Below are 26,939 nucleotides of genomic sequence, written 5' to 3'. Positions count from 1 at the left end.
AAAGACAGCAGACCTTGCAGCAGTTTGGACAAAAGCAATCAGTCGGAAAGACTTTATATAATAGTTGTATTCCTGGTTAATTTGTGGGTTCTTTTAATCTTATATGCACAGCGGTTGGATATTGTAATAATAATAATAATCATAATAGTACAGTATAATAAAATGTAATACAAATGTTCGCTGCGACACTCAGAGAGTGACTGGTTGAACTCCGGTCATTTTTACTTCACTACAGTAACTTGTGTAGTGTGTAGCAGACTATAACTTGTGTATTATAGTCTGCTGTTAGGTGTTCTGTAATTTTTTTCCAAGTCTGTATGTAAAGAAGTTGACAAAATTACATCAACGGTTTCAGTTCACATGTAGCCTCAGTTAAGGTTCTGTTTAATAACCAAATTAATGCATTTTGACTGATCTAATCATAGGAACTGCGGAATTGAGCCATGATGCAGGGGAGACGGTGAGCAGATCATGAGACACTGAACATATAGATATATGACACTTAATTAATCTTTAGGGAATTGTCCGAGGACACTTGAGCAAACAGCCTGCCGTTATACTTGTGCCAGGGCAGCCTGTTGAGCCAGAAGACCATCCTGATGCCTAAAGCCCTCTAATGAATAACACGATTTTGTATAACTTTATTATTTGTTTTTTAAAAAACTTACAAAACACAAAACTTTTGTTAGGAAGCTTGCAAAACAGCACAACAAGAAGTTGTTAATTATTAACCTGTTACTGAAAAGCACATGATGTGCATCGAGCTTGAAATGAAGTGTTTCCTTTCAGAATGAAAGTTGATGTAATTAATGACATTAGTTCTGTTACTATGAAGTAATTGACTGCTTTAAAGGATCCAGTAACATCCTCTGCATAAATCCTCTCTTTTCTTACCTTTTTAGTGCACATTTATAGCACCTTGAATTGCTGTGAGATTTTTAAGTGATGGAAAAAAAAAATCTCATATCGATGCAAATTTCCTTTAAAATCACGAGTTTACTATCAAGGGACAAGATAAAGAAATTATTCAACCTTTTCTCTCTCTTTGTAATACAACTGTGTGTTGTATTGGTGTTCACAGGTACACATTGTTTTGTATTAAACTAAAAGGTTAGGAATCACTCCATCAAGCCTTTTGTCTCTCTGTCTGCCCAGATTCTTTCACACACATTAAGCACGTAGTCAGTGATCACACCCCTTGCTTTCTATTCTCACTCATGTCATCTAGACACCATATAGTCTCATTTTATAAATCAGTCAAACATTATTCCCCTTGACGAGGCGCTTTTTAAAATTTTTCTCAAATGAGAGAAAGCTGAGGATCACTTAATGAACAGTTTAACTCACGATAAGAGATAATAATCCAGAGAAGAAGCAAGAGTCTTTTAGTCTCACCACAATCCTTTATCACTTCTGTGGGTTGACTTGTTTAAGAAAGATTAAAATGTTATCAGGGAATCAACAACCGATGCCAGTCTGAGAGAAACTCTGCTAACCGTGACAAAGGTTGGTTTTGAGAGCAGCCTCTGCCCCCTTACACATCACATTTGACGGTGGGCCATTAGGAGCAGCTGCACTCTAACTCTATAATGACAAAATATGAAGGGAAATCAAATGTGATCATATTGCTCATCACTATGACAGTTGTTGATTTAGCTTAATATTTTAAAGTTATTTAATGTGTTTTCTCAAGGTTAGTTAAAAGAAGATTTTGACCTACTTATTCAAACTTAGATAACTTAGATAATTTAAGGCAGCCTCTGACCTTACATTAAGTTAAAACAGCCCCAAATTATTTACGGCGTATATATAGACATAAACAGAGAGAGAGAGAGAGAGAGAGAGAGAGAGAAAGAGAGAGTATGCAAATTATACATCACAAGACAGCACTTTCCACTGGCCTCTGTCACCTCCTCACCTCTCCCCTCATGAAATGCACAGTCTAAACTACTTTTTAAAAGGCTCCTTTGGGACACAGTCTTCTCAAACTGTGGATGTCTGCCCTGTAATGGAGCCGCAGACATAAGTGTAGCTTGTGCAGCGTAACTTGTGCCTTGTGATCTTGCTGACAGCCTTTGAGTGACTGGTGCGCTCGAAGGCGGACGGGAGGCGGAGGAGTGTGTCCAATGGCACGGCTGAGGAGGCGGTGTACGGTGACAGAGAGAGGCGGGCTGCGGCAGCCAGCTGTTGGAAAGCAGCGTCCCTGAACCATCCAGCACTACTGCACCAGGTGAATATCTCCTCATCACAGCACGAGACATTTCTCTCTCTGTGTGATCGTGTGTGTGTGTGTGTGTGTGTGTCGCGCTCTGTCTGTGTTTTGGTTGTTTTTTGGGTTTTTTTTGTTTTGTTTTTGGTTTGTTTGTTTTTATCTGCGACTTTTCTTTCCTGTTTGATTGGACCCGATCAAGTGTTTGAAACTCGGAGGGAACCAGCGGAGAAGGGGATCGGCAGCAGGTGAGATCAGATGCTGTGTTTCACTTAATCTTAGTGTCTGTGTTGTTGAGGCACGTGTGGTTTCCTGCTCGGCGATATGACACAGCTGTGGATAAAGTGGCCTACCTGCTGCTGTGTTACTGGAAGCAGCCTATTATGAGGCTATATTAGACGGGGATGCTTGGCAACTCGGGGACAGACGGGCTATTCTTGAACAGTCTATTTTAAATGACGTCAGCAATTTATTAGGTCTAATTATCCGCAAACTTTTTTTAAGCTATGTATTTTTGCAGTTTTTATTTTTGGCGCCGAATGGCTTGCTGTGCAAAATGCATCTGCGCGTCCTTGGATGGATGCAGACACGTCCCGCGACTCGCTGGATCCACTCGGCGTGTAGCCTGAAGTCACCTCCGCTCCAGTCAACCTGTTGCCTTCGCAGCCATGTGACTGCTGAGCCTCAGTCCAAACGTGCAGTGTTAGCGCCTCACCATTTTACTGTTTGTAACACATTTAATGACTGCTTTCATTCAAAAACCAGCGGCCAGTCGCCATTAAGGTTGTCTCTCACGAGCAACTTTATAAAGTCAACTTTTTTTTTGTTTTGCTCCATTTGAGGAAAGAGCAAATGTTCAGCTCATGCCTGCGTGTACTAATGCTATTCTTGTTCTATCAAAAATATCAAGGCAATTCAATTATCTCCTGTTAAAATTAGACAAATATTTCCTCACCATTACTCTGCAAAGGCCCAGTGAGCGCATGCACCGTCTGACCCTGAAGCCTGAAGCGCACGCACTCGCAGACGCACACACACACACATTATCCACGTTATCCTGGCTTGTCAACGCTTTACTTTACCAAGAAAGTCACAGTCTTTAGCTCTGGACACAAACCTTAGTGAGAAATAAGTCACAGCAGGAGCGTCACGTTTCGTTTGGATGGGTGAGACAGCGGTGGTGACACTTGCAGTGTTTGGTCAACACTTTTTGTGAGTTGTCTTTGTGTATTGTCTTGTGTAAAATTTGTTTCCAGTCTTCTATTGTTGGAGGCAATTTTGGGTCTGGTTTCAGATTTGTCCGCCATACCACATGATTTTGATGTGAATAACAGTTAGGTGTCATCCACACTGCTGCAGTGCTGCCTGCTGTTGCAGTGTGAGTTCAGTTTATCAGCGTAATGCAGCAGCCACACCAGGTACGGCTTCACTGTTTGAATTCACTATATAAGCAACACACGACTGAAGGAAAAGCATGAAAGGTAATATTTCACAGCAGCAGCGAGACAGTGGTGCAGAAACATGTTTAGAGTTAACTAAATGCATTATTGTTTCAGTAGTTTCACTGAGGGAAACCGATAACAATAACTTCAGCCTTTAATTAATATGGGCATCACATTTCTGTGAAAATGTGATTGAAATTTAGAGACATCTTTGCGAATAAAATCCACACGTGTTTACCATGTTTTTGAAACATTGTGAGGCCATTGTGCTGTGAATGACTCATGGAAAGAAAACCATCGATGCAGAACCCTCAATACTCTAGAAATGCCCTACTTATTTTCCCTTCTCATTCATGCATACAGTTCACTGCAGCAAGAAAAACATCCAGTTTGAGTTACATTATCGAGTATCATCACAACTGATAAATCCCACTGAAATCGTCTCATCTGTTGAAGCCTTTAGTTGTCTCTGCATGTGCATTGTTGTCACAGTGAGGTCCCCTGTGATTAGACAGAAGCTCCCAGGGTATGTCAGAGAGCAGGGCTACTGTGGCTTGGTTCCTGCTGTGCATCTCCGCTCACTTTTTTCCAGCATCTCGCCTCTGGGAAGGTGTCTGACAAAGGTGCCATTTTTCCCCATAGAAGCTTGAGACGCAGGGGCAAGTGTGCAGTTATTGCACGCACACAATCATTCCGCTTTACATTTGCATCTTGTGATAGCGCTTTTGGGATCAGCTGGCTGCATGATGAGTGTTAAAAATAAAAGCTCTGCTTTCACTGATTTTTTTTTTTATCAATGATGAGAGTTGGCCTTAAAGATGAGAGGACACGGTCTGTAGGTGTGTGCTCATTGACAGACCTCACAGGCAGTTGTCGTACGGGAAAACATCCAGAATTAGCTGATGTGTGAGGCACAGACAGGCTTTTCCTGCCTGTTTCGGCCTTTAGGCCTTCGAGAAACCTACTAAACCACATGCAGGACCATAGCTAACCATGCACCGTTTGGCTGGAGGTGTAGCTATATTTACCCAGCTGGTCATGTGTTTTAACAGGGCTGACTGTGTGGGTGATAGTTGTCATTTGGTTATATGTGAGAGGAGAGGAACTTTTTGTAAAGCCCTGAGATAAAGATCTCTCTGCCCTGTTTAGAACATATGTCCCACTTCCCTCTCTTCTCACCATTGACTTGCCTTGACATGAGGTTTACACAGTCTCACTTCTGGTCCAAAAAAGAAAAGCAGATTTACTTGACCTGAGTTAATTTCTAGGTGTAAGTCAAGTTGTTAGTTAGACCAGTGCCAGTTTTGTGATCCCTTTGCGCATAGCAAGAACTGTGTGTCGTGACAAGGCGATGGCAGAGACGGGTTGTTTTGCAGCTGTCAGTGTTGAGGTGTGTCTTGTCTCTGCAGTATATTCAGCACAGCAGATATCACAGGACTTTATAAGGTAATAACGAGGGCAAAGAGGTGGATTTCTCCAGAAATGCCCCAGATGCCTGTGTGCCAAGCTTACGTTGAGGGACAGCGGGCACTTTAGGGGTCGTGGGAACGCAGGCGCCATATCCGCTCAGGCACCATCAGGAGGGACAGGGAACTAAATATAGAGAAGTCCAATACATGTCCAGTATTTAGGGGGAAAACCAGTGAAAACTCCTCTGGGCTTTGGAGAAGCACTGTATGGTCAGGTCAGAGTCAGACCGCCGCTTAATGAAATCGCACAACGTAAAGTGGAGTTAACTTGCATATAGAGTACATTTATGCAGGCATTTTATTTAGTGCTCTTGTCTCCCATAATGCAAAGAGTGAAAATGATCCTTTGATTCTGCTTTTTTCCTCAGCGTCCAGTTCTATATGGTCCTGCAGTCGCAGGGAAAGTACAGGGGGTTTTCTAGACCGAGAGAAACAGAAAGACAGCGAGTGTGATTTTCAAAAATGGACGTTCTCAAGGCAACCACAATCCATCCATGCCTTTGCCTCCTGCCCCTCCAAATCATGCTTTTTTTCCCTGACCTGGCTGTGCATGAGAGAGGAGTGGGTGGCTTTTAGCTTCGGCCATCTTTTAAAAACACACCGTTTTCTCTCTACTGTTTGGTTTTAGCTATTGCTTGATGAACCTTTAAAAGGAGCTATCGACTGTATTTTTAACCCTGTCTCTCGGGGCTGTGCGGTGAAGTCGAGCACTGGCCCGGGGGTAACCCAGACTGTGGGGGTGTCAGACTGTGTGGACTGCTGGCCCGGCGAGGACCGCTCTAACTTTAGACCGCATCGCCTCATGGTGGTAAAAATAAACACCCTGCCCTTACCAGAGGGGAAGGGACGTCTCTTAAACCAAATGGATAGCATTTCCCACTCGAATTATATTAATGTGAAGAGACGCATTGAATATTTCTAAAGTTGTTATAGTAAAATGTGTATACAAAAGAATACGCCTCTGTGACCACTGTGTGCAAATGTGACTTTGACCTTCAAGAAACATTTTTCACATTTTTCTTGAATTAGAGAAGTAAAGAATACACCCACATTTAATCTGACATTTATGTGTTGATGGTCACTTCAGCAGGGTGACTGCAGATACCGCAAACATATTGTATTCTGACACTATAACGTTGTTTCTTTTACAGGTCTTTTACAGACTGTCAGACAGCAGAAAAAATGGGAAGAAAGAAAATACAAATTTCTCGTATTCTGGATCAGAGGAATAGACAGGTGGGCCAATAAGCAATTCTAAATGCATGTATGTAAACAATTAGAATGAAAACTTTAACCTGTTTTTCTACAGGTTTGCCCGAGTGACATTTACAGTGCAGTACGTAGGCATGAGTAGAGACTGCAGGAGATGCACAGAAAAATGTACAAAAATTGTCACATCACGTGTAGTTGAGCTGAGAGACTGAGAGCAATGTGATAGTTTTACTGGTTCAAATATAAAAAGAAGTTTTGTGCATTGTGCAGCAGGGACATAGCTTCCGGGACTCATGTGTGTCTGCATGATTTCTTAATGCCACAAGATTTTAGAGGAAATATCACATCATGATATTTTAAATGATACGAGACAGTAGTGGGCTCACAGTTTTACATCTTACAGTAACTCGCTTGTGTATGGAGGGTTGCGCAGGCGCCAAATGGGTGCGAACGCAAAATTAAGAGACTGTAAAACCTTACGAAAGCTTTTGGAACTTTATATTGACCAAAAGAAGCAAAAAAAAAATGTATTGATGAATGATGAATGTTCAGTGCAGGCTGGTAACATGTTGTTCACCTGGTGGTGATGTTGCTTATGTTATTGTGTGAAAAAACACATCAAATACACAGGGCGCAGACAACCAGGAAAACAAATTAAACTGTGCTCAGACTGCTGCCATTTGTTTCTCATATCTGATTGTGAGGACTGAGTGTTTTTTGGTGATAAGGTTTGTTTTTTGGAGGTTTTTCTTATCTGCTCTGAGGGTCTGAGGATAGACAGTGTTGTAGGCTGTACAGATTGTAAAGCCTTCTGGGACAAACTTGTGATTTTAAGCTGTATAAACACTCTTGACTGTCAGCACTGGTTGGATTTGTGTGTTTTGCTCTTTCATTTAAAAACGCAATTACTTTTTACCGGTATTATTTTTAAACAGAAGCAATCATTAATCTTATAACACACAAAGTATATACATGTTTTACTTTTAATTTAAAATTTAAAATTTAATTTAATTGTATATTAGAACAATTATGTGGCAACTTTTTTTTCTTTTTTTTCCTGCTGGGTCAATTTAATCCCTCATTCATTCCTGCAGAAATATTCAAGTTAACACCAGAAACTAAAATCTAAACCTAAAAATTTAAGATGAATATATTATATAATCAGTTACAAGTCAAGTCGGGGTGTTTCTTTGCACTGTAGGTGACTTTCACCAAGCGAAAGTTTGGCCTGATGAAGAAGGCCTACGAGCTGAGTGTGCTGTGTGACTGTGAGATCGCCCTCATCATCTTCAACAGCACCAACCGTCTGTTCCAGTACGCCAGCACAGACATGGACAAAGTGCTTCTCAAGTACACAGAGTACAGCGAGCCACACGAGAGTCGTACCAACACGGACATACTGGAGGTACTGACCAAGCTGCTTTTATAGGAAATGACAGTCAAGGATCATTTTAGTAAATTATTTCAGGTTGCAAACTTTCACAAAAAAAATGATACTGAGTCTTTGATCCTTCATATGTCACTCTCGCTTTGTCTAAATCTTCGTGCTTTCATTTTGGATATTTTTCCACATGATCTGTCTGCTCTGTATCAGACTCTGCGTAGGAAGGGCCTCGGCCTTGAAGGCTCAGAGCTCGACAGTGAGGAGAGCATGCAGGTGGCCACTGATAAATATCCTCTCGGCGAGGGCATGGATCTCTCTGTGGCTCGCCCGCGCTTCTATGTCAGTCCACACACACACGCACACACACACACACACACAGAGCTGACCTGAGGTTGACCTGTGTTTTATAGTGAATTCCTCGAATTCTCGGAATTTTATTGAAATGAGACTGCTCAAAATGGATGGATTTTATTCTCCAGGGTCCGTCGCTCCTCTCTCCGGAGGCCCAGTTCCTGGTATCTGCAGGCTGTGAGAACGGCTTCCCCAACTTCTCCGGGTCCAGCGTGGCATCCCACAGACCTTTGGGCTTTAAATCTCTGAGCTCCAGACCCGGCTCTGCCAGCCCAGCTACACCACACGCACATGCTGCATTCATGTCTCCACACTCTGGTAAGCAGACCTGTCGACTGGTCATCCTGCACAAAACATCGCTACAACCATTTTAATCATAAGGTAAAAGATTTGCAGGATGATATGTGACTGTTTTCATAAAAAACATGTCAATTCAAGACCAACAGATGAGGGCCAGAAGGAACATGGATGCCGCATATTTCATAGTACATACTAGTAATGAAGATATCGTTACAATGTATATGTGCGTAATAATAGATACTTTATTTGATAATTGCAGCCTGAAATGGCACTTTTTATGAACTTAATTGATGTACTAATGCATTATTATAATGTATTATCTATTATTATCAATTTCAAACAATATATATACACACACAATTTATGTATATATATGAATTTGTTATATACATTAGAATCCATTAAATGCTCTTGTAGTCTTTTCCTAAATGCTTGCTGTAAATTCAAACACAACCTTCTGTGCAGCTGGCTGTGAACTCACAGGAAGTGTGTGTGTACGTGCATGTGTGTGCGGGCTAATTCACACTTGCAGACAGTGTGTTTTGTGAAACTGGCCCTCCACCAGTGTAACAGCGGCTGTAACCAGCCCTGTGGTTTCTGTACAGAATGTATCGCACCTGCTGGTCATGTCAGCCTCTCCTACAGTTTTTAACTATTTGGACACACCATGATGTCACTATCAGTCACTGTGTTTTTAAATCAATTATGATTGTTTTTCTAATAAGTGACAGTGGCCAGTTCACATTGGGTCCTGTCAGGTTGGTTGGTACTTGCAACGACAGCTACCCATAGGAAAGATCAGATACTAATTGAAAGGTTAAACTAAAAGAAGAAGTTACTTTTTTTTATCACACTTGCAGTCAGAAACAGACGGAGGTGATGAATGTATCACAGAGAATATATGATTCCTCTGTGACTGAAACATGCGCACATCTCCTTTCACTTCCTGCTCCTTTCTTTCGCTGTGTAGGTATCAGCTACCCTGTGTTCTCCCATGGCAGCCTGAATCGAGCTCTGGACATGAAAAGCCCTCCTCCTCTGAACCTGGGCAGTTCAGAGAATCAGCGAGGAGATGCTGCTAATCAGGGCATGGGGGTCACACGTGCTAACCACAGCTCTGCTGTAAGTAGCTGTTAATATCTAGTGTGATCGACGTGAAAAGCTGTCAGTGAATCTGAAACACGCTGTGGGTTTTACATGCTTCCAAGACTGAACTGATCAATGTTAATTGTTCTGCAAACTTACACAAGCTGTTTCACAGTTTTTCCGCCTCACACAGATAAAATATTCATGTTTCATGCAGCTTATATGCAATGTTGCCACAGTGCATTACACAGTCTGATTATTTATCTTTCCCTGGTCAGCAGAGGGGTGTCTTGTACCAGGGCTTGCACAGCAGCAGCTCCATGGTAGCCATGGGCAAGGCAGGGCTGCCGGGTCACAGTCTGGGAGGCTATGGCCTCCCGTCTCCTGGAGCCTCTGGTACGTCTGCTGTGTATCACCTGTTCTGTGATAAATTAGTGTGGATAGAATACACTAAATGTAAATCTCCAAGAAAAGGCAGATGAAATGTGCTTTAAATGAATAGGGCAATGCTTTGGGAAATACTCTTACTTGCCCTCTTGCTGAGAGCTACAGATTAAAGGAGGAGTACAGCTTTTGTCAACAAGTGGTTAATTTCGCTTAGCACAAAGTCTGGCTCTGTCCAAAGGAAACAAAGGTGCTATTTTTTGCCACGTGCTATGACGTGCTGTGTGTGAAAATATCAAAGTGACATCAAGATTACAGAAAGTTAGTCCGAGAAATAGTCCCAAACGTTATGCCCAGTTGTATGGATTGAACAAACAAGAAATAACGTGTTACTTTGTCAGTTATAGAGCCAAGCTAGCTGTTTCCCCTGTTTCCAGTCTTCGTGCTAAGCTAAGCTAATTGGCTGCCGCCTCTATAGTGGCTTCATGCTACAGTATAGACACGAGAGTCCTCTCATCTAACTCTCAGCAAGAGAGAAAATAAGTGTATTTCCCAAAAATGTCAAATTGTCCCCTTACAGTGAAGTTAATATATCCTGCTATTCACAGATTCTGGTTTATTAAATTCCTCTATTGCCTGTTGTTTCTCATCTTTTAATTTGCATCCACATCATTTCTTTCTTTTCAGAGTACAGTCAACCTGGTTTTTATCATTCAGTAAGTCTACATCGAGGAGCAGGGAACCCCTGGCAGCCAGCGCAGTCACCTCAAGAGCCACATGGGCCCCATATAAGCCCAGGGTGAGGATATAATACATAACATGGTGCCTTCCATGGCAGAACATTGAACTCACACTCTGTTCTTTATTACAATGATTGACCGGCAACGATTTTCACTCACTCCTGCTGTCCGTCATTTTGTCAATCAGATCTTCATCAGATACAAAACAGAACTAACAACCATGACATTTTATATACAGAGCTCCAAATGATGACAGTCAGCTGTCCCAAGCCAGCCATACAGTATGTGTGGCCTTGGAATACAATGAAGTTATCACTGACAGCAGGTGGCAACAACTAGAATGCAAAACAATGTGATTAACAGCCAGACAGGACAACAAACAAATGGAAAGAAAGGAAAAAAAAAAATACAATGAATCAATAAGACCATATAATCAAAACAAATGTGTAGAAATGAATTGAGTAAAAAAGAGAAAGATAAAAGAACAGAAAAGAAAAATAAAAGAAAATACAAATGGTAAAATAGATCAAATAAAATTGCGTTTAAAAAAAAATTTAATATACAAAGTAAAAATTTTAAAAAGTGAACTTGCAGGTCGTTTTCTCTATAAACTGACTCACACATTCAGTATGTTCTCAGGTTCTGTCTGTTTCCTCTGCTGGCTTTATTTCATTGATTATACCTATTAGAATCATATTGTTATCAAGCTGATGTACTTGAGGCGTCAATGCAGAACTGATGATTTCCAAATTTCTTTTGTCTTTCCTCTTGTTGTTTATAGGATGTCCAGTGGAGGGTGCTCCTTCCCCTCCCAGTCTTGCTCCCCTCCACATCTGCCCTCCCTCAACCTCAGCATCAAATCAGAGCGCAGCTCTCCTGAGCACATGTCCTCACCCACCTCCCCCCCTCTACACCACCTCAGGCAGCACTCTCCAATGAGCAAGCCCGATTCGGCTCGCCGTACCCCTCCGGAAGGCCATCCAGCCAATGACACGAAGGAGTTTACCAAGGCCAGCTACCCGCAGGATGAAGAGGAAGGGGGGCAGCAGCTCAGGCAGTTAGAGATAAGTGATGGGTGGCAGAGATAGCTGGCTGCTGCAGTCTAACACCATCTACCATTCGGTCAGTTATCTTCCATCAAAACCAGTCCTCTCTCTCTCTCTCACACACACACACACACACACACACAAACACACAGATTAAACACAGAAGATACCGAAATGGAGTCAATTTGTCCCCATCATCCCAGAGAGGAACTCCTGTCTTTGTCTCCTCACACAGAGCTGGTCTCTCATGGGCGATGGAGTATTTTCTCTGCATCACTTGATTGAACCCATGAGGAGACAGATGCTGAGACATTTGCTTTTTGTTTGGTTAGGTTTAGTTTTCTGTGTTGAGCTAATGTGAGGCAAAATACAGTCTGAAATGTGTTGGTTTTGTTCTGTGACTTAGGTGAAGTTAGTCCAGCAGCCCCTTGGGACCAGCTGAATTTCTCCTCTCCAAAACTGCAAGACTGCCTTAGCTTGTAGCCCAAACTCTGTGACATTGTCTCTCACGTAGAATCAGTTAGATGTCACCCATCACTGGAGCCTTGGCCTTTTCTGAAATACACTAGGACATTTTAAAGAAGTTCACATTCTTGCAAAACTGTTTTCAAATGTTTTGTGCAGTATGTGTGTCACTGATTGTTCCTTCAGTGCATGCTGCTTGTGGAAAAAAAATCCCTTCATAATGATGATGAAATCCACAGTCTGCACAAATGCAGTTCAAAATTTAGCTAAATCAGCAGTCCGAATTAATCAAATCAAGTTGGTATCTTTAAAATGTAGTCTTTTTTGTACAAAATTTTACCTTAATGTTTGCCCACACAGTGCTTCATTGCTGAGCTGAGTGTATTTGTGAAGCACAACCTCATACAGAAGCAACACAAGGAGGGAGTTTCATACTAAAAATACTTTCACTTTGCTAAATCTCATGTTGATTTGTCTGACTCAAGACTGCTGAAGTCACGTATTAGCTCCAGATGACCTTTGTACACAGAACAAGGACATTGGGATCACATTCATTGGACATGTGATTATTGTTTGAAGACAAACTTGAAAAAATGTGAATTTATCCTTTAAAATTCTGGGCTTCAGTTTGTCTCAGGGACTTGGCTTATGGTTTCTTCGGGAAAACGGCTTATTTCTATGTTTGTTTCTTTTTGTTGTGTTATTCCTGCAGATAACGTTAGTTTCATCTATTTAATTTAATCCAACAGTACCAAATGTTATGATGGCCCTCTGTGTTGCGGTCAAATACTGCAACAGTCAAAGATATCACATGTTTGTCTGTTTTGGGTCTAATTTAATTGAAGTAATATAAAAAAAATGGTCAGTTATTTTTTTCCTGATAGATCATTTACTAACTGCATACTGTAGACATTATTAAGCTTTCCCTCGTTGCCTTATGATATTATGACATATGAGACACTGTAATGAGTGAGTCTAAATATTCATAGAATTCTTCATAAAAAACCCCCATATTACATTTTTTTATTGAAGAATGTTTGGATTTCATTGTATGTGTTAATGTACCTGTTCTGCACTGTATTTTTGTGCACTGGACTTTTGTGTGTTTTAGATTTGCATATTCATCTTTAGTTCTGCCAATGAAAAAATACACTTGGGTTTGAATGAATTTCCCCTCATTGTCCACAAGGGGTCGTCTTATGTCTCAAAATGTTTATTTGGGACCATGTAGAGCAGGGAAGACGGTCCCAGACTATTGGTGATTAATTATTATCTAATGAATCTGTATGACAACACACAAGTTCATTGGTTCACCCTGAAGGCATTTAACAAATACATGGTGACAAGTGAGCTGACTGGTGGAGGTCTTCAAGTTCAAGTGCTGCTGTGGAAATGGCTGTTTCTTCTTCTTCTTTTTTCTTTTAAATGCAGTTATGTGGATTAATATCAGCATGAAAAAACAAATTTTCAGTATTCTGATGTTTTGGGTTGAGTTTTTATAATTTTGCTGAACGCTTCACTAATAGAACAGATATTTTATGATTTTATTTGACATTTGTTGTGATTCCTTTTAAATAAAACCGGTTTGATTTGTACATTTTGCCTTGGTCTGCTCTTTTTCTTCTACAAAGGACATTTAGCTTATTATCTTTCTTTTGAGAGAAATGTGACTCTGCTGCCACTGTTTTTTCATGTACATTCAATCTGAAGACAGATAAAATGCTGTCCACTGAGCAGCTATCATGCTTTCATGTGTCCATTTATTTAGTTGTATTCACCTCTGTTCCATCTTTTGAACACACACACTCCCTCATTATCATGTCTGGCGCCTGTCAGGCAGCTCACCACGCAGCCACCAAACGAAAGGAACAAGAATGGACCACTTAAAAGCCTAGAGACCTTCATGTCTTTAAAAAAAACACATTCAGCACACAAAAGGCTCATTTCCACAGCTGCTTGTCCCACACTAACTATGTCTGAACGTTTTCTCATGCAACCTCTATGGAGCATTTCATCTAAAAGCAGAGTTGAGCCCCGGTCCATCTCTGTCATCTCTCCTCCCTAAATGAAAAGAGACTCTCACTGGGGTCACGTCTGGTCTGCTCCCCAGAGACCAGGCCAGCCCAGTCTGTAGGGCATGTCTGGGTCCTGCAAGCACACACACTCACACACCCTGGTTTCTATAGCCACCACAGCCTGCCACGGTTGTCCGACATGGCCTGCTACAGTCCACAGATCAGGCTGGTGGGGGCCTGAGGCCTCAGCGCAGATGCACATAATTAATGTGATTATATAGCTATGTCAACCTTGTCAACTCGCAGTTCACTGGGCCCACAGACTGGCTCAGAGAGGAACACAGCTCCACTGATGCTAGGTGAGAATGATGCTCATGAATGTACAAGTTACAAAAGATCAAAGCACCCCTCAGCCATAATATCTAACATATAACCCTGATAGTTTTCCCCATCCCAATGCTAAATCTCAAACAGCTGCAAATATATAGTCAGATGTCAGATTGTCAGTTGAACTCACTCAAATTGCATCCTTTTGGCTTTGTGATCGTTGATATCCTACAGCTCTGAAGCCCTGGTACATGCTTCAAAGCCAGCGAGGTTGCCGTCTCTCCCTGAACTGGAGAATCTTTGTGGCTTCTGATTGGACGTGGAAGTCAAATGATATCACCAATAAATCACGTCAGCTTTCAGACAAAGAGCCTGTCCAGTCGCACTCTGGTGAAAGGTCACGATCCTTAACGGTTGTTAAACGACTAGCGTGTAAAATTCGAATGTTTGAATAATGTCAGAAAGCTCGTAAATCAAGTTTGAATGTTTCTAGGCTGCACTGACAAATGGAGAGCATTTGGAAGATTTGGATCATTTCCAGAAAATGTAACAGCTCCAAAAGTCGAGAATCCAGTCTTCCCAGACTCTTGAGGGCATCGGGTTCACAGTGATTATCAGTGATTAAAGAATGATCTTCTCAGGAGGTTGGGGGTCAGAGATCAGGACCCAGCACAGCGGCGAGACACTCCATTGTCATGCATGATGTCTTTTGTCATATTTTTTTTTTTTTTTAAGGAAACGTATTGTTGGCAGCATCTCCCACGCTCCTGCAGGGGAAAACAGAGTTAAGTGGGACCAGCAAACTGACATGAGACTGAAAATAATAAATGTTTTATTAAGTCACACAAACAAAAACATACAGGTTAAAGCTAAACGTTTGCACAACATGCGTTCAAAAAATCTCAAAAAGCAACATTTTCATATGAACTTCACAGTATCGTGATTTCAGAGCATTCAATTCAAACACACTCTCTAAAATGCCTACACCAAAAATCAAAAATTTCCAGAAACAAAACACAAAAATGCAGCATCTGTATCATTGTTATTAGAGGCAATGTATCATAAATAAATAAATAAAATCCACTGAGGCAAAACTGACCCCAAGTAGGCTTTGATTAATCTTAGACATACATGAATGATGGGAAAAATACTGAAAGGTCATGTAGCTAATTAAGTGGCTGCAACTAAAAATGTTGTCAGCGAGTAGTGTTTGAACATACAAACAGAAATATGTTTGGAGTGTTAATTTTTATCTACAGATCACCAGATTCTACTCATCCTAAATACACGCGATCAGGGGAGAAAAGGAATTTTAAAAGCTTCCAGGCACTTAAGGAATTCTGAAGGAAATTCTTTAGATAAAAGCAACAGCGTTTCAGTTATTGGCTAACACACATCCACAACCAGAGTTCTGATTTACCTTCAACTGCGTTTAAATCAACGGATGGGATAGTTCAGATCCCTACTACTTATTTGCAATCAAAACATTACAGCAGAAAAACATTTTTTAAAAAACAAACAAACAAAACAAACAAAACAAAACAAAAAACATTTAGCACTCTTGAAATCGGTTCCTTAAAGGGCACACAGAGTCCCTCACAAAAATAAAATTTACACAGTGATTAAGCACTAATACGTATCCTGGTACCAACTAAACATCTTATATGCAGCATTTAACAATGTTCTATTAAGAACAATAGCATAGATATATGGGAAAAGTTGCAGAAAATGCTCAGCTGAAGTAGCTGGAAGGTGACCAGGGGCCTGTACCATGAAGCGACATTAGCAGGTTAGCTGGATATCTTTGGATATACCTCGTTTCCCAGTATCACGAAGCTGGCTCACTTTTAACCAGGGTATCACTGCTGGAACCGTGGTTACACGCCCAACCTGCTCCTGAGCGGGTAAATTTCATTAAACAACCCGAACACTGAGGATCACTGGGTCGTCATTTCAAAAGGATCCTGACACGGACAAAAAAAGTATTGAATCGTTTTGCTTTTGACGAGCCATAATGTTCATCCATGTGTCCATTCTGGGTTTGAACAGGTCAGATACACCTTATCATCTCCTCCAGATGATTTATTGACAGCTCTATTTTGTACCACCACCGACTGCTTACTCCTCTCACTAAGGGCCGCATGTGAGCAACAATCGCTGCAGTCTGGAGTACGGCAGTCACATTAATGTTGATGTATTCTTTTGTTGACATTTTCCACTGCTGCAGTTTTGGAAACGCTCCAGTCCACAAATGCAAGAAAAACATATGTCCACCCAGGCATACTTAGCAGTGCTTACTAGTGAGGCTTTCCTTTTCTTCTTCTGTTAAAGCAGATGTGATAAGGGCAGATAAATGTATCACTCATGTCACTAGAGTGAGCACAGTGAAAATGTCAAACATATTTAAACAGTCTTCTTTATAGACTTATTTGGACGACTTGGAACTTATGCCTCCTCTTTCTAGTCTTCTTATCTTACTCTACTTGTGTGATTATACATATTTATCATCTTTTGCAACCATAATAACCTAATTTCCGTTTGGGTAGCACTATGTCATACAAAGTACTTCGCTCATTGTTCCTTTGCTGCTGCATGGAATCAAAAACTCTGCCTGTATCACGTGAACCCACCTGTTGCTGGATCAGTGAATCCTGAGTTAATTGAGCCAGTTAATCACGAGCTTCGTCATATCTGTAAGTAAGGACCGCCAATGTTCCACTCAGTGAAGCCAGACCAAGATGAACTTGCTTCATTATACAGGCCCCAGTTCTCTCTATTCACCTGCATTATACCAGTAGCCTGCTGGTACAAAAAGTTGTAAGAGCAACAAGGCGGCCAATATTGCAACAGGCAGTGCCCATCATCCGTCTACTCTCAACAAACCAATAACAAGGTGCATTCTGTCTGTAGTTGTGTGTTTTAAATGAAATGTCCCTTTTGCCGTCTGCAGCTTTCCTTTGTGACAGCATAGCAACAGCTGAGGGCTGGACTTGCACTGCAGGTAGAGCTGAATGGCACTTCTCAGTTAGTTCTGCATAAGGTACTGGTGGAAGTAGATTCCAAACAAAGAACTGATGACCTGACAGGCAGCCACCCACCACGTGAGGAAGGCAAAGAAACCTCGGAAGAACACTGGAGTTAGGACAGACCGCAGTGCAGTAAAGGTCTCTGAAAGGCGTGCTACTGTGGCCTGTATGTCCTCCTCCATATCCTCCACCCCCTCTTCATCTTCATCGAGACCACCGTGCAGCACAGGTGCTGCGGTGGGCATCACCAGGGCTGGTGTCACCCCAGGGGTGTCCTCTGCACCAGCCCCCCAGGAAAAGTCCCCTACAAGATCGACAGAAATAAGTCATTACATAAAACAGCAGCAACAATTAATCAACTGATCGATCAAAAGCTCTGACAACTGATGAATCGTTTAGGTGATCAAGCTAAAATGTCAAACATTTGCAGGTTCCAGATTCTTAAAGGGTGACTTAAACTCTACACCACTTTTTTCTGTTGAAAATCAACCTAAATAGGTATTTAGCAGGTTTACTGATTGATTTATATCCAAATCTTGACATTTTAGTGGGAAGTATTTGAGTTTTCCCTTTTGTGTTTTAAATATGCATAGCAACTGCCCTCTACAGGCTGAAACCCAGCTATTACAAGTGAACTCTGCGAGTTGCTGAGCTGGAGGCAGGTGACGTTTTGGAGGCACCTTACGTCACCACCCACAAATACCCCCCCCCCCCACCCCCACGGATTACGTGGATTTAATATTGTGACTGACTTGTTTCATCATAATGTTATCATAGATACTTTGTGTGTTTTTGAGAGTTGTTTGATTTAGCATCAGTTGGTTTTAGTATTCATTAGCTAGTGGCAAGAAGTGTCAATGCTGTTGCTTTCTCGGCTGCAAAAACACCACCGGAATTAATTACCTACCAAGTGCCTTGAGTGCCAGTGTGGAGAACAGGATCAGAAAAATAGGAACCAAATACTGGAGTGTAACTACAGTCAGGTAGCAAAAGATACGCGTGACCTGAAAAACAGCACATTTTTCTCAGTTTACAAGTGAAGTTAGGGAGCTGTCACATTTTATTGCCAGTTTTCCTTATGTTCTGAGCTAATTCACTGTTCAAATAGCTGACCTTTCTCTGAATATCAATCGCAGCAATACGTCCCGCTTCCTTCTTCATCTGCTCCACCCACTTCTGAGCCAGATTGAGGTAGGCCTGCATGTGGTAACGAGTCAATGCTAGCCGCAGCACACACAATGCCACGATGATCCACAGGCGCATGCTGTCGAACATTGCACTGGACACTCTGCAGATGTAAGATTATAAGAGTATCAGAAAAGTCAGGGCTGGTCAAGTGCCAGTTGCATTACTGGCTGCTGTTTCTGTCTTGAGAAGTGACAGATCGATTGTAGTGAATAAAATAAACAAATACATATGTGCACTCACATTGTGATAGAGGTCTTTCCCATAGGTGCATTGGCCAGGAAGTCCCTTGCAATGGGTTTTACCCACAGAACCAACACAATGACTGGAGAAAGGAAACTCATATGCAGCAGAATCCTGCAGGAAACATTAGGGCCATCTGAGAGAGCTAAACAATGCCAATGTAATGTTTGGAATAAGGGGTGAATTGCGTGTTGCAGTATTTGGTGCATCAGTTCTTACTGGATGAGTGGGCGGTCTGTGTTCATCTGTACAGCATCTAGATGAGTCTGAGCAAGTCGCAGGCCAGGGAAAGCCAGGAGTGAACCGATGTAAGCACAGACAGCAGCCAGACCGAGCTTCACTGTCAGCTTGGTCACAGGGATTCTGAAGGGAGTCAGAACAACCAAAGGTTATGCCGCATCTAGCACAGTAATTTACCAACTTAAGTTTGTTACCAGCTTAACTATGGCGGTGTCTCTTAATGCATTATGCAAAGTCAATCAATATCAAGTTTACACAACTTCTTCCTTTGACAGCAAAAAGGTATTTCAGCTATAATATAACTTGTTTTTGGAGAAACAGATACTCACGACCAATCAGCATAGCCCTGCTGTTTAGCAAAAATTTCCAAATTGTCAAAGAGACTGGAAAAGCCTGACTCCAAGCCAAACTCCAGGTAGTCCTCTTTGACCACCAGCACCAGCATGGCCACAAGTAGAGACAAGAAGCCAAAGGCAAGGCAGACTGAGCGCTCACCACCCTCTTCAGAGCGGAAGTAGTGGCTCATGAGAGTGTGAAGAGTTTTTCTGAGGGTGGAAGGTTAAATGAAAACAAGCACACATCATGATAATAACATGCTACAATGTTGCATCATGTTTGTTAATTAATCATGAAAATAGAGACTGCTGCTGCGGAAAAGAATCATTATCTTTTGAAGGATCAGTCAGTATTGATGTTTAACAAACTTTCTGTTACAACATAAAGTGCCTGTATAGTTGAAGGATACAGGCCAAAGAGAACAGTCAGGACGCACCAGATGGCTCCGATATTGACCTCTTTTCTGGCATCTACAACACTGTAGTAACACTCAGTGAACAAGAAGACACCTGTTGCGTAGACTGCAAAATCTACCAGCCACTGGTACTCCAGGAAAAAACGCAGCACTGAAAGTAGAAGTAAGAAAAAAACATTAGTGAGCTTGGAAGATTCTTTTGTTCTCCATTTGTTAATCTAAACTACAATCCATACATTGTCTTCAAACAAAATGTAAGTACTGAAAACATATTTGGGTCAGCTGTAAGTTAACAGCTGAACCTGACCAGTGTTTGTACTTGCACAGCATAACTACAGTGTAGATAAAGAAATGTTTGTTTTACCAAGGGCATCAATGGCATTGACTGGAGCTTTCTCCAGGTGAAGGTTGATGTCCCTGGGCACAGTGAGAGGCTTGGTCTCCCCATTCTGTCTTCTAGATATCAAACAGAGATAAAAATAAAACAACAGCAAACAACTACAAAAAATGTCTTCTCCTATTGAGTTACAAGAAAAAAAAAAAAACACCAGCTTGTCTGGAGTAGCAATTTCTTGCTCAGAAGCAAAGCTCAGAAGCAAAATGTAAAATTCTGTAGCTTCATTTCAAAGAGTGCAGAGATCTATAAATTTGTTTCCAGGTAATTTCGTCCTCCAGGCAGCATGACATTGACGTGACTCTTTTTTGCTGGATCATACCCTCCCCCAACTCCCACCTGTCTCTCCGGTTGGGTTTGGGCATCTGCTTTCCAGCCAGTGCACACAGCTCTCCTTCTGAAGGGTGTTTGAACCGGTACAAACTGGAAAGAAAGACAGGCACATGTATGTAATGCAGCATATTATGCGTACAATATGCAACCTGATTGTAAGTGTGAGAATACCTGCCATTGCAGAGAAGCCACCGTGCAAATGAGCAATGTGGAGCCATCCTCTGCATAATGCTGGCAGCCAGCAAGCTGACCACCAGCTGAATTCCCATCAGCGCCTGTGACAGCAAACACACACACACACACGGACGGACACGTTCCAGTAGGGACATACATTAGAGACAGTCAGGGAGCAGGGGTGCCTTGTCTACAACTGTGACAGTCAGTTAAGGCAGTAATTCAAGCTGACTCAACATGCAAGACCCAAGGAAGTTTCAGGAACACACTGCTACGTTAAAGACGAATTCAAATATAACAGAATACCGTAAATGTCAAGTCACATACCTTGCTAAAAAGCTATATTCAAGGTTCAAAAACCTTAAATACACGATGAGTTGAAAGCCCCAACAAAATGAATGAAACTTAGCAAATGGCTATCACGCTAAATTTAGCTAAACTTCCCCACCTGTCAGTGTTGCAGCAAGAGTAAGCTAGCTAGCTAGCTAGCCAGCTAGTTAGCATTAGCATCCTATATCTCATGGTCAGCATACGAGCAAAATGGGCTCGTTAGTTATTTTTACAGCAGGCAACTAAGACTGGTAACTGTACTGCAATGCACTGAAAACTGAATTAACTTACCATCTCCTCTCTCGAAAACTGAAGTTAAAACCAGAAGAGCTGCCGGCGGACCTTCTTCACATGCAGGAAAGTCTTGACAGCTGAACCAACTGATATGTGAAACCGCTGAATGTCCCGGATGTGGTAGTGGGGTCGCCATAAATGGGAGTCGCACGCTGCCTTCAAGTGCTACTCAAAAATTTGGAAATTCGAAAGTTTTCTGTCTCCAACGCACAACTAATGCTCCTTCCACATAGAGATTACAAGTGAAGTACATTGGCATCACTGCTGAAGTACTGTGCTCATGTTTGAATTACTGACATTTTATTTGGCTGTTTCATACATTTATTCGACTGTTGGCGTTATTAATTAGGCTGCTTTTCTAATTGTCCTATTTATGTTGAAATAGGTTCCTGGGTTATTCACACCTTAACATGAGATGTAAACCGCTGCAATAAGCATAAATTCATCAAATTTTCAATTATTAAAGAGACAGATAACTATTTCAATAATATTTTTTACGTCCTCAGGAGGAATAATCATCATCCTGAACACTTTAACATTTCCACAGTTGATGAAGGCATCACGGCGCCACGGCGGAACAGTGGCTTCATCGGCTCACTGCGCCCGAAAAAATATGAAAATGTTATTAAAATACATAGTCTATAAATATTGAGCAGACAAATGTTTTTAGTGAGGACGTATAAGGCACTTTCAAATAAAGAAAACATGGGAAATTATATGAATTTGCGGCCTATTAAGGTATTCAGTACAGCAGTTTTAATTTCAACAACATGCTCACACTCCGCATCTGTAATTGAAATGTAAAACTGCATCTATCTTAGTCTTCGCTGTCTTCTTGTTCTTCCTCAATACCCCTGAACACCCCTGTGAGATCCTCCTATTGATAATCTCCATGTTTCATGCCACCACCATCTTGTATCTTAACATTTGATTGGATGGAAACAAACATTATGCAAATTGTGAAGCTTAAAGTCTCAGTTATGCTCCTCAGCTTACTCTCTACTTTGGCATTAAAACACACCAGGGACGAGGAAGGGGAACAGGACACACATTTTGATGTAATCATGAACTAAAGTATTATTTTCTCATTTGGATGGATAAGAATGAGGACAAACTACCACCACTGTTATCTTCAAACCTGCAGACAAAGTTTATTATGTATTATGTTACATGATCTCTGAGACTATAACCATGAGGCATTTGGAGAACACTGTGGTACAAGGAGAACAGGTTTGGGAGCACTGATGCACCCTCCATGTGTGGTATGCTTGGTCACTCAGATGAGAATCATTGTCCACACACACACACACACACACACACACACACACTGGCCTGTACATGCATTATAATGTAGGCTCATCCTCTGTAAGGCGGAGGCCTGTATGCCTCCAACAGTGTAGTGTTTCCAACAGCATGCCCTCTAAAAGATCTTTTTCCAAAACCATTCACCACATTCAAATCTGTGTTTAGCATGTGTGTTCGTGTTATTTGGGTGGTCTGCTGAAGTTGATTGAATTCCCACTTTCTGCTAATTGGTGGCTCCCCTTCTGCTGAAGATGTGTCTGATCCTTTGCCCTGTGAATTTGCGCACGAGAGCATGACATTTCAATGAGAACTGTGAATTTGATCAAATAGAGCTTTGTGCAGTGAAGCAGTAGCATCTCTGGTGGGCATATATGCACCACCGGGCAGGCATCTGTAAACATAAATCACATAAAATTAGTTGTTCAGCTCCCTATCAACCTCTGTGTGGTTGTTTGATCTTTACAATTCTTGTCAATGAAACTCCAGCCTACGCCCTCAGGCAAATTAGTCATGTGAGATTCTGAGCGAGGGGAAACACAGAAATCACATTTTAATTAGGATTTCACTTGTTCATACCTTTAAAGAAATAAATGTACTTGTTTGTCCATGTCACTCTTGAAGATAAACTGGATTGATGTGATTTATATGTCCCGTTTGCATCTGATTAGCACATCACAGAGCAGTATGTGTTCTTTTACTCATTGCCATAACATCATCCTCACAGCATCTGAAATGGGCTTTTTTAATACAAAAATATTCCATCGATTTCCACCTGCAAAAATATACAGAAAGCTAAGTCAGCTCTGCTGTGTATTTGCCCAACATCTTCGACATTAAAGTGTCCATCGCACTGTGAGAAGAAATGTCTCTGCCTGGGTGGAAAAACACTTCCATAATCATCATCTTTGACACAAATGCTAATCCCTCTGCTATGTTAGCCATCTGTGGCTGAAGTGGTGGGGCAGAAATTACTGGGGAAAATGGACACAAATAAAATGCTAATTCACCAATGGCTACAAGTGGCTCCCTTCACTCTGCTCAACTCAGGGGGCCTCTCGGTTCCCACACCACTTTCCTGCATCTCTCCCAGGGAGCTGCTGGGATACCGGCGGCAGCTTCTGAGCCCGCAGCAGGGATGCAGCCCTCCCATTGGCTTGTCTTTGTTTGCCCTCATGCATGGCATTCATCGTCTGATTTGAATATATGCAAATGTTGCAGTGGTGCCCCGTCAAAGGAAACTCCCACCACCACCACCACTGTGTGCCCACCCCCGTCTCCCTTCATTTTCCCCGCTCTTTTCCTTTTTGTCTCTTTCCTAACTGCTGCCTCCTCTGCAGTGTGAGGGGGATAGCTGTGGGAACCAGATCTGCTTTGTCACAGGGATTTATTTAGAAGAGGAGTGAGACCCATCACATAAGCAGGCATAGAGTATATCTCAAGGAAAGATTTTCTGTGAAGGTGATTCAGTGGTAACAAACAGTCAAACCAAATCATGTTGGTAGGTGTCAGATATGACGGTGCCAGACACACACGTCACACACGTCTTTTTGTCATTCTGATCAAACATGCAGCTTGTGTCATGTGGCAAGCAAATGCATTACAGGTCTTCAGTAACAATAAGAGGCTGATATAGTGTGTATATTGTTGATTTAGTTTCTACAGTAAGAAAAGCCCCCAGATTTTGAAAGCTTACTTTAAGAAAGGCCCTTTTCACATCAGATGTGATGATTTCTCCTAAAAGCAGCAGCTCTAGTAATAACTTTAACTATAGCTGTGGTCTGGATGTTGAGTTGCCATGTGCAGTGTAGGATTCTTCAGCTGAAGCAACTAAATGGACTTCAGCTGTCATCCATGGCCATTTACTTATGTGCGCAGAATTCTTCACCTAATTGTGAGATTCTGAAATCCATCTTATTTGATGTTACAGTTGCATTACAGTAACAGTGCAGTACAACTGAGGCTGGGGATGTCTGAAATAAGATGCATTCCATATAAACAAAACATGCATTTTAATGAAGCCTGCAAGTAGGTTTCATATCTGCATAATGACACAATGACTGTATCTGGCTTCAGATTCAAGCAGGAAAGAATTAGCTCGGCCTGACTCTGCTGTCATGTGTTAAGCCGTTGCTTTGGCTTGTCCTCACACGGATTCTGGATTTGGACGACACGAATCATTGCACACGTATACTGTAATTTCACAAATGTATTCTGCTAATTCGGTTTCAATTAGTGTTCAAATAGTGTTTGTGCCCGCGATAATCCCGTGGATGATCCAGCAGCCAGCATGCACAGATGTACATGCACACACAAAGACATACACAAATGTAATGTTGCACATGCAGGGGGCTTTATTTGAGATCAGCTCTTTTTTTTCTCTCCCTGGCAAATGAAAATATGTTTGCACAAACGTCCAATTACAGTCAATGAGTAAAATATGAGATATTTTTCTGACACTCACTTGCAGCTCCCGTCACACACATTCTCACTCGTTTATCTCCTCCTTTATGGTAAATATATTTGTAGGAAGTGTACGGATTTTTACCTGGACCCACCTCATCATCCACATGGTGCATGAAAAGAAGACGATCTCTACAAACTACTAAACTACCACTACTGAATTTCCAAATCACTCTCAGCTGGATAAAAATCATTTTTAAAATGTTAAAACGTATACATACATTAATGTATTCATGTATTTATTAACAGTCGACGGTGGTGATCTGCTTTTGCTCGTTTTGTGGCGCACAATCTCAAACACAAGTGAAACTGCGTGTAATTTTATCATTTCCTCTCGACATGGGTTTGAAGAAAACCACCTTGTTTGTGAACTTGCCTTGTTGATAACTGATAAATTGAGACTTTTGTAATGGGCACGCTGTAGCGCATTCCAAGAGCTTCACTTCTTTAAGCTAAATGCATTTGCAGGCCTCCCACCTCCCCCAGTGAATTTGCTCTGTGCGTCGCCGTGTTTTGAATGACAATCGTGCGCACTGGCGCTGCGCTTGAACTTGACCGGCACAACTGCCTGGGAAAAGAGGCGCGACTTTGGCCCTTTGCTCCTCTCCTTTATTGAGTGGAGCCTGTTAAGACTGATGTCAGCGCTCATTTGCATAAACTTCAGCCTGTTCCCAATTAAACCAGCAAAGCAGCAAGAACACCGGTCTGTTTTCACATGGCGAGGAATGAACCAACATCTCTCCTTCACTCTGGCCATCAGAGGAAGCTGCTGCACTGTAAGTTACTCTTTACCGTTAGTGTTCAGTGTTTTTAAAATTGTTACATTATGTTATATCATTACATGTCATATATTTAGTTTTTTTTAAAAAAAACCTTTAATTTGTAAGTTTCCCAGTTTTGGTTCATCTGTTTTGAATATGCTGGACTTAATATAAAGACAAATTTAGCAAATTTCTTTCATCTGTCTGTGATGCTTGTTGAGTTATGATGGACTCATGAATCCTGCAGTTTGTCTCTTGCTTCTGCTTTTAGATCTGTAGATATGTTAGAAATGTACTGCATGGCCCAGCATCTCTTATGAGTGTGGAGGCGTCTGATTTTATTCCAGGTTTACCCGATTCCTTACAGTGAGCTGCTGGTGCCCTGAGAGCCTTTGCATGAGGCCAACTGAGCCTGTCTGCAGAGTGTCTCTACAGTACAGTGTACTTTACCTACTGTGTGGTGTGTAGTGGTGTCAGCGTAATGCAGCAGGCTGTAAGGGCTTCTTTGTGGTTACTGGCAGCATTAGATTCTCCTTGCTCACCTGTTTGGGAATCTGACTATTCCTTTTTCTCCAAATTAGGTATTCAATAGCAAAATGACAATTGTGGTATAATAATGTATAATGTGGTAACATTTGTTGTAATATTTGTATTTGTTGCTGTTTTTGTAAACAGCTTGGAGTCCATTTTTTATTCTCAAAGAAAAACACTGCCGTATGTGTGAGGCAGCATGCTGTGACCAAGATAATAGAACTTCCCTTAAACATATCACCAAATCTGTAATGTTGCCCCAGTAGCATTAAAAAAATAGAACGAAACTGAAACAGTTTTAGAAGAGCTTTGAGAGTTTTAGTGAAGACGCTTGCTGTTGCTGCTCTTGATTTGCAGTTCAAATCATGGGTGGTGAAGGACAAAAATACACCACTTTGAAATTTTTAGTTCTCACAAATAATTTCCTCCAGACACAGTGATAACATGCCACAAGATATAGTAACAGTTTAGCTGAACAAGGT

At 41.6% G+C, this 26,939-nt stretch overlaps 2 protein-coding genes across 5 annotated transcripts; one reads left to right on the top strand and one right to left on the bottom strand.

Annotated features, from left to right (window-relative positions):
* The first annotated feature begins 1,871 nt into the window (after positions 1-1,871).
* On the top strand, positions 1,872-13,683 carry mef2b (myocyte enhancer factor 2b). 4 transcript variants are annotated; one of them, XM_046391910.1, is made up of 10 exons: positions 1,872-2,230; positions 2,412-2,457; positions 6,272-6,356; positions 7,534-7,737; positions 7,927-8,055; positions 8,196-8,385; positions 9,338-9,489; positions 9,732-9,849; positions 10,525-10,636; positions 11,359-13,683. In XM_046391910.1, exons 3-10 carry the CDS (start codon positions 6,303-6,305, stop codon positions 11,663-11,665), a joined length of 1,266 nt encoding a protein of 421 aa, XP_046247866.1. In that variant the 5' UTR covers positions 1,872-2,230; positions 2,412-2,457; positions 6,272-6,302; the 3' UTR covers positions 11,666-13,683. The 4 variants fall into 4 exon arrangements, with proteins under 4 accessions (XP_046247866.1, XP_046247867.1, XP_046247864.1 ...); XM_046391911.1 differs by lacking the exon at positions 2,412-2,457; XM_046391908.1 differs by lacking the exon at positions 1,872-2,230 and having other exon boundaries at positions 2,243-2,457.
* Positions 13,684-17,333: 3,650 nt separating this feature from the next.
* tmem161a (transmembrane protein 161A) lies at positions 17,334-21,531 on the bottom strand. The gene is made up of 11 exons (XM_046391907.1): positions 21,398-21,531; positions 20,774-20,877; positions 20,609-20,692; positions 20,240-20,331; positions 19,870-20,026; positions 19,454-19,669; positions 19,104-19,247; positions 18,885-18,998; positions 18,570-18,744; positions 18,364-18,460; positions 17,334-17,760 (listed from the first exon to the last, which is right to left on the bottom strand). Exons 1-11 carry the CDS (start codon positions 21,398-21,400, stop codon positions 17,456-17,458), a joined length of 1,491 nt encoding a protein of 496 aa, XP_046247863.1. The 5' UTR covers positions 21,401-21,531; the 3' UTR covers positions 17,334-17,455.
* Between the last annotated feature and the right edge of the window lie 5,408 nt (positions 21,532-26,939).

The sequence above is a fragment of the Scatophagus argus genome, chromosome 6 (genome assembly GCF_020382885.2).
Source record: "Scatophagus argus isolate fScaArg1 chromosome 6, fScaArg1.pri, whole genome shotgun sequence".
NCBI lineage: Eukaryota > Metazoa > Chordata > Actinopteri > Scatophagidae > Scatophagus > Scatophagus argus.
This window is presented reverse-complemented; position numbering and strand designations above follow the sequence as displayed.

Coding starts and splice junctions, on each gene's coding strand:
- tmem161a (XM_046391907.1), bottom strand. Junction 19,248..19,453: donor CAGGGCTATGCTGATTGGTC/GTGAGTATCTGT, acceptor GACTCCCTTCAG/AATCCCTGTGACCAAGCTGA. Junction 18,999..19,103: donor ACAGACCGCCCACTCATCCA/GTAAGAACTGAT, acceptor TGTTTCCTGCAG/GATTCTGCTGCATATGAGTT.
- mef2b (XM_046391911.1), top strand. CDS start 6,303: ATGGGAAGAAAGAAAATACAAATTTCTCGTATTCTGGATCAGAGGAAT. Junction 8,056..8,195: donor TGGCTCGCCCGCGCTTCTAT/GTCAGTCCACAC, acceptor TTTATTCTCCAG/GGTCCGTCGCTCCTCTCTCC. Junction 9,490..9,731: donor GTGCTAACCACAGCTCTGCT/GTAAGTAGCTGT, acceptor TTCCCTGGTCAG/CAGAGGGGTGTCTTGTACCA.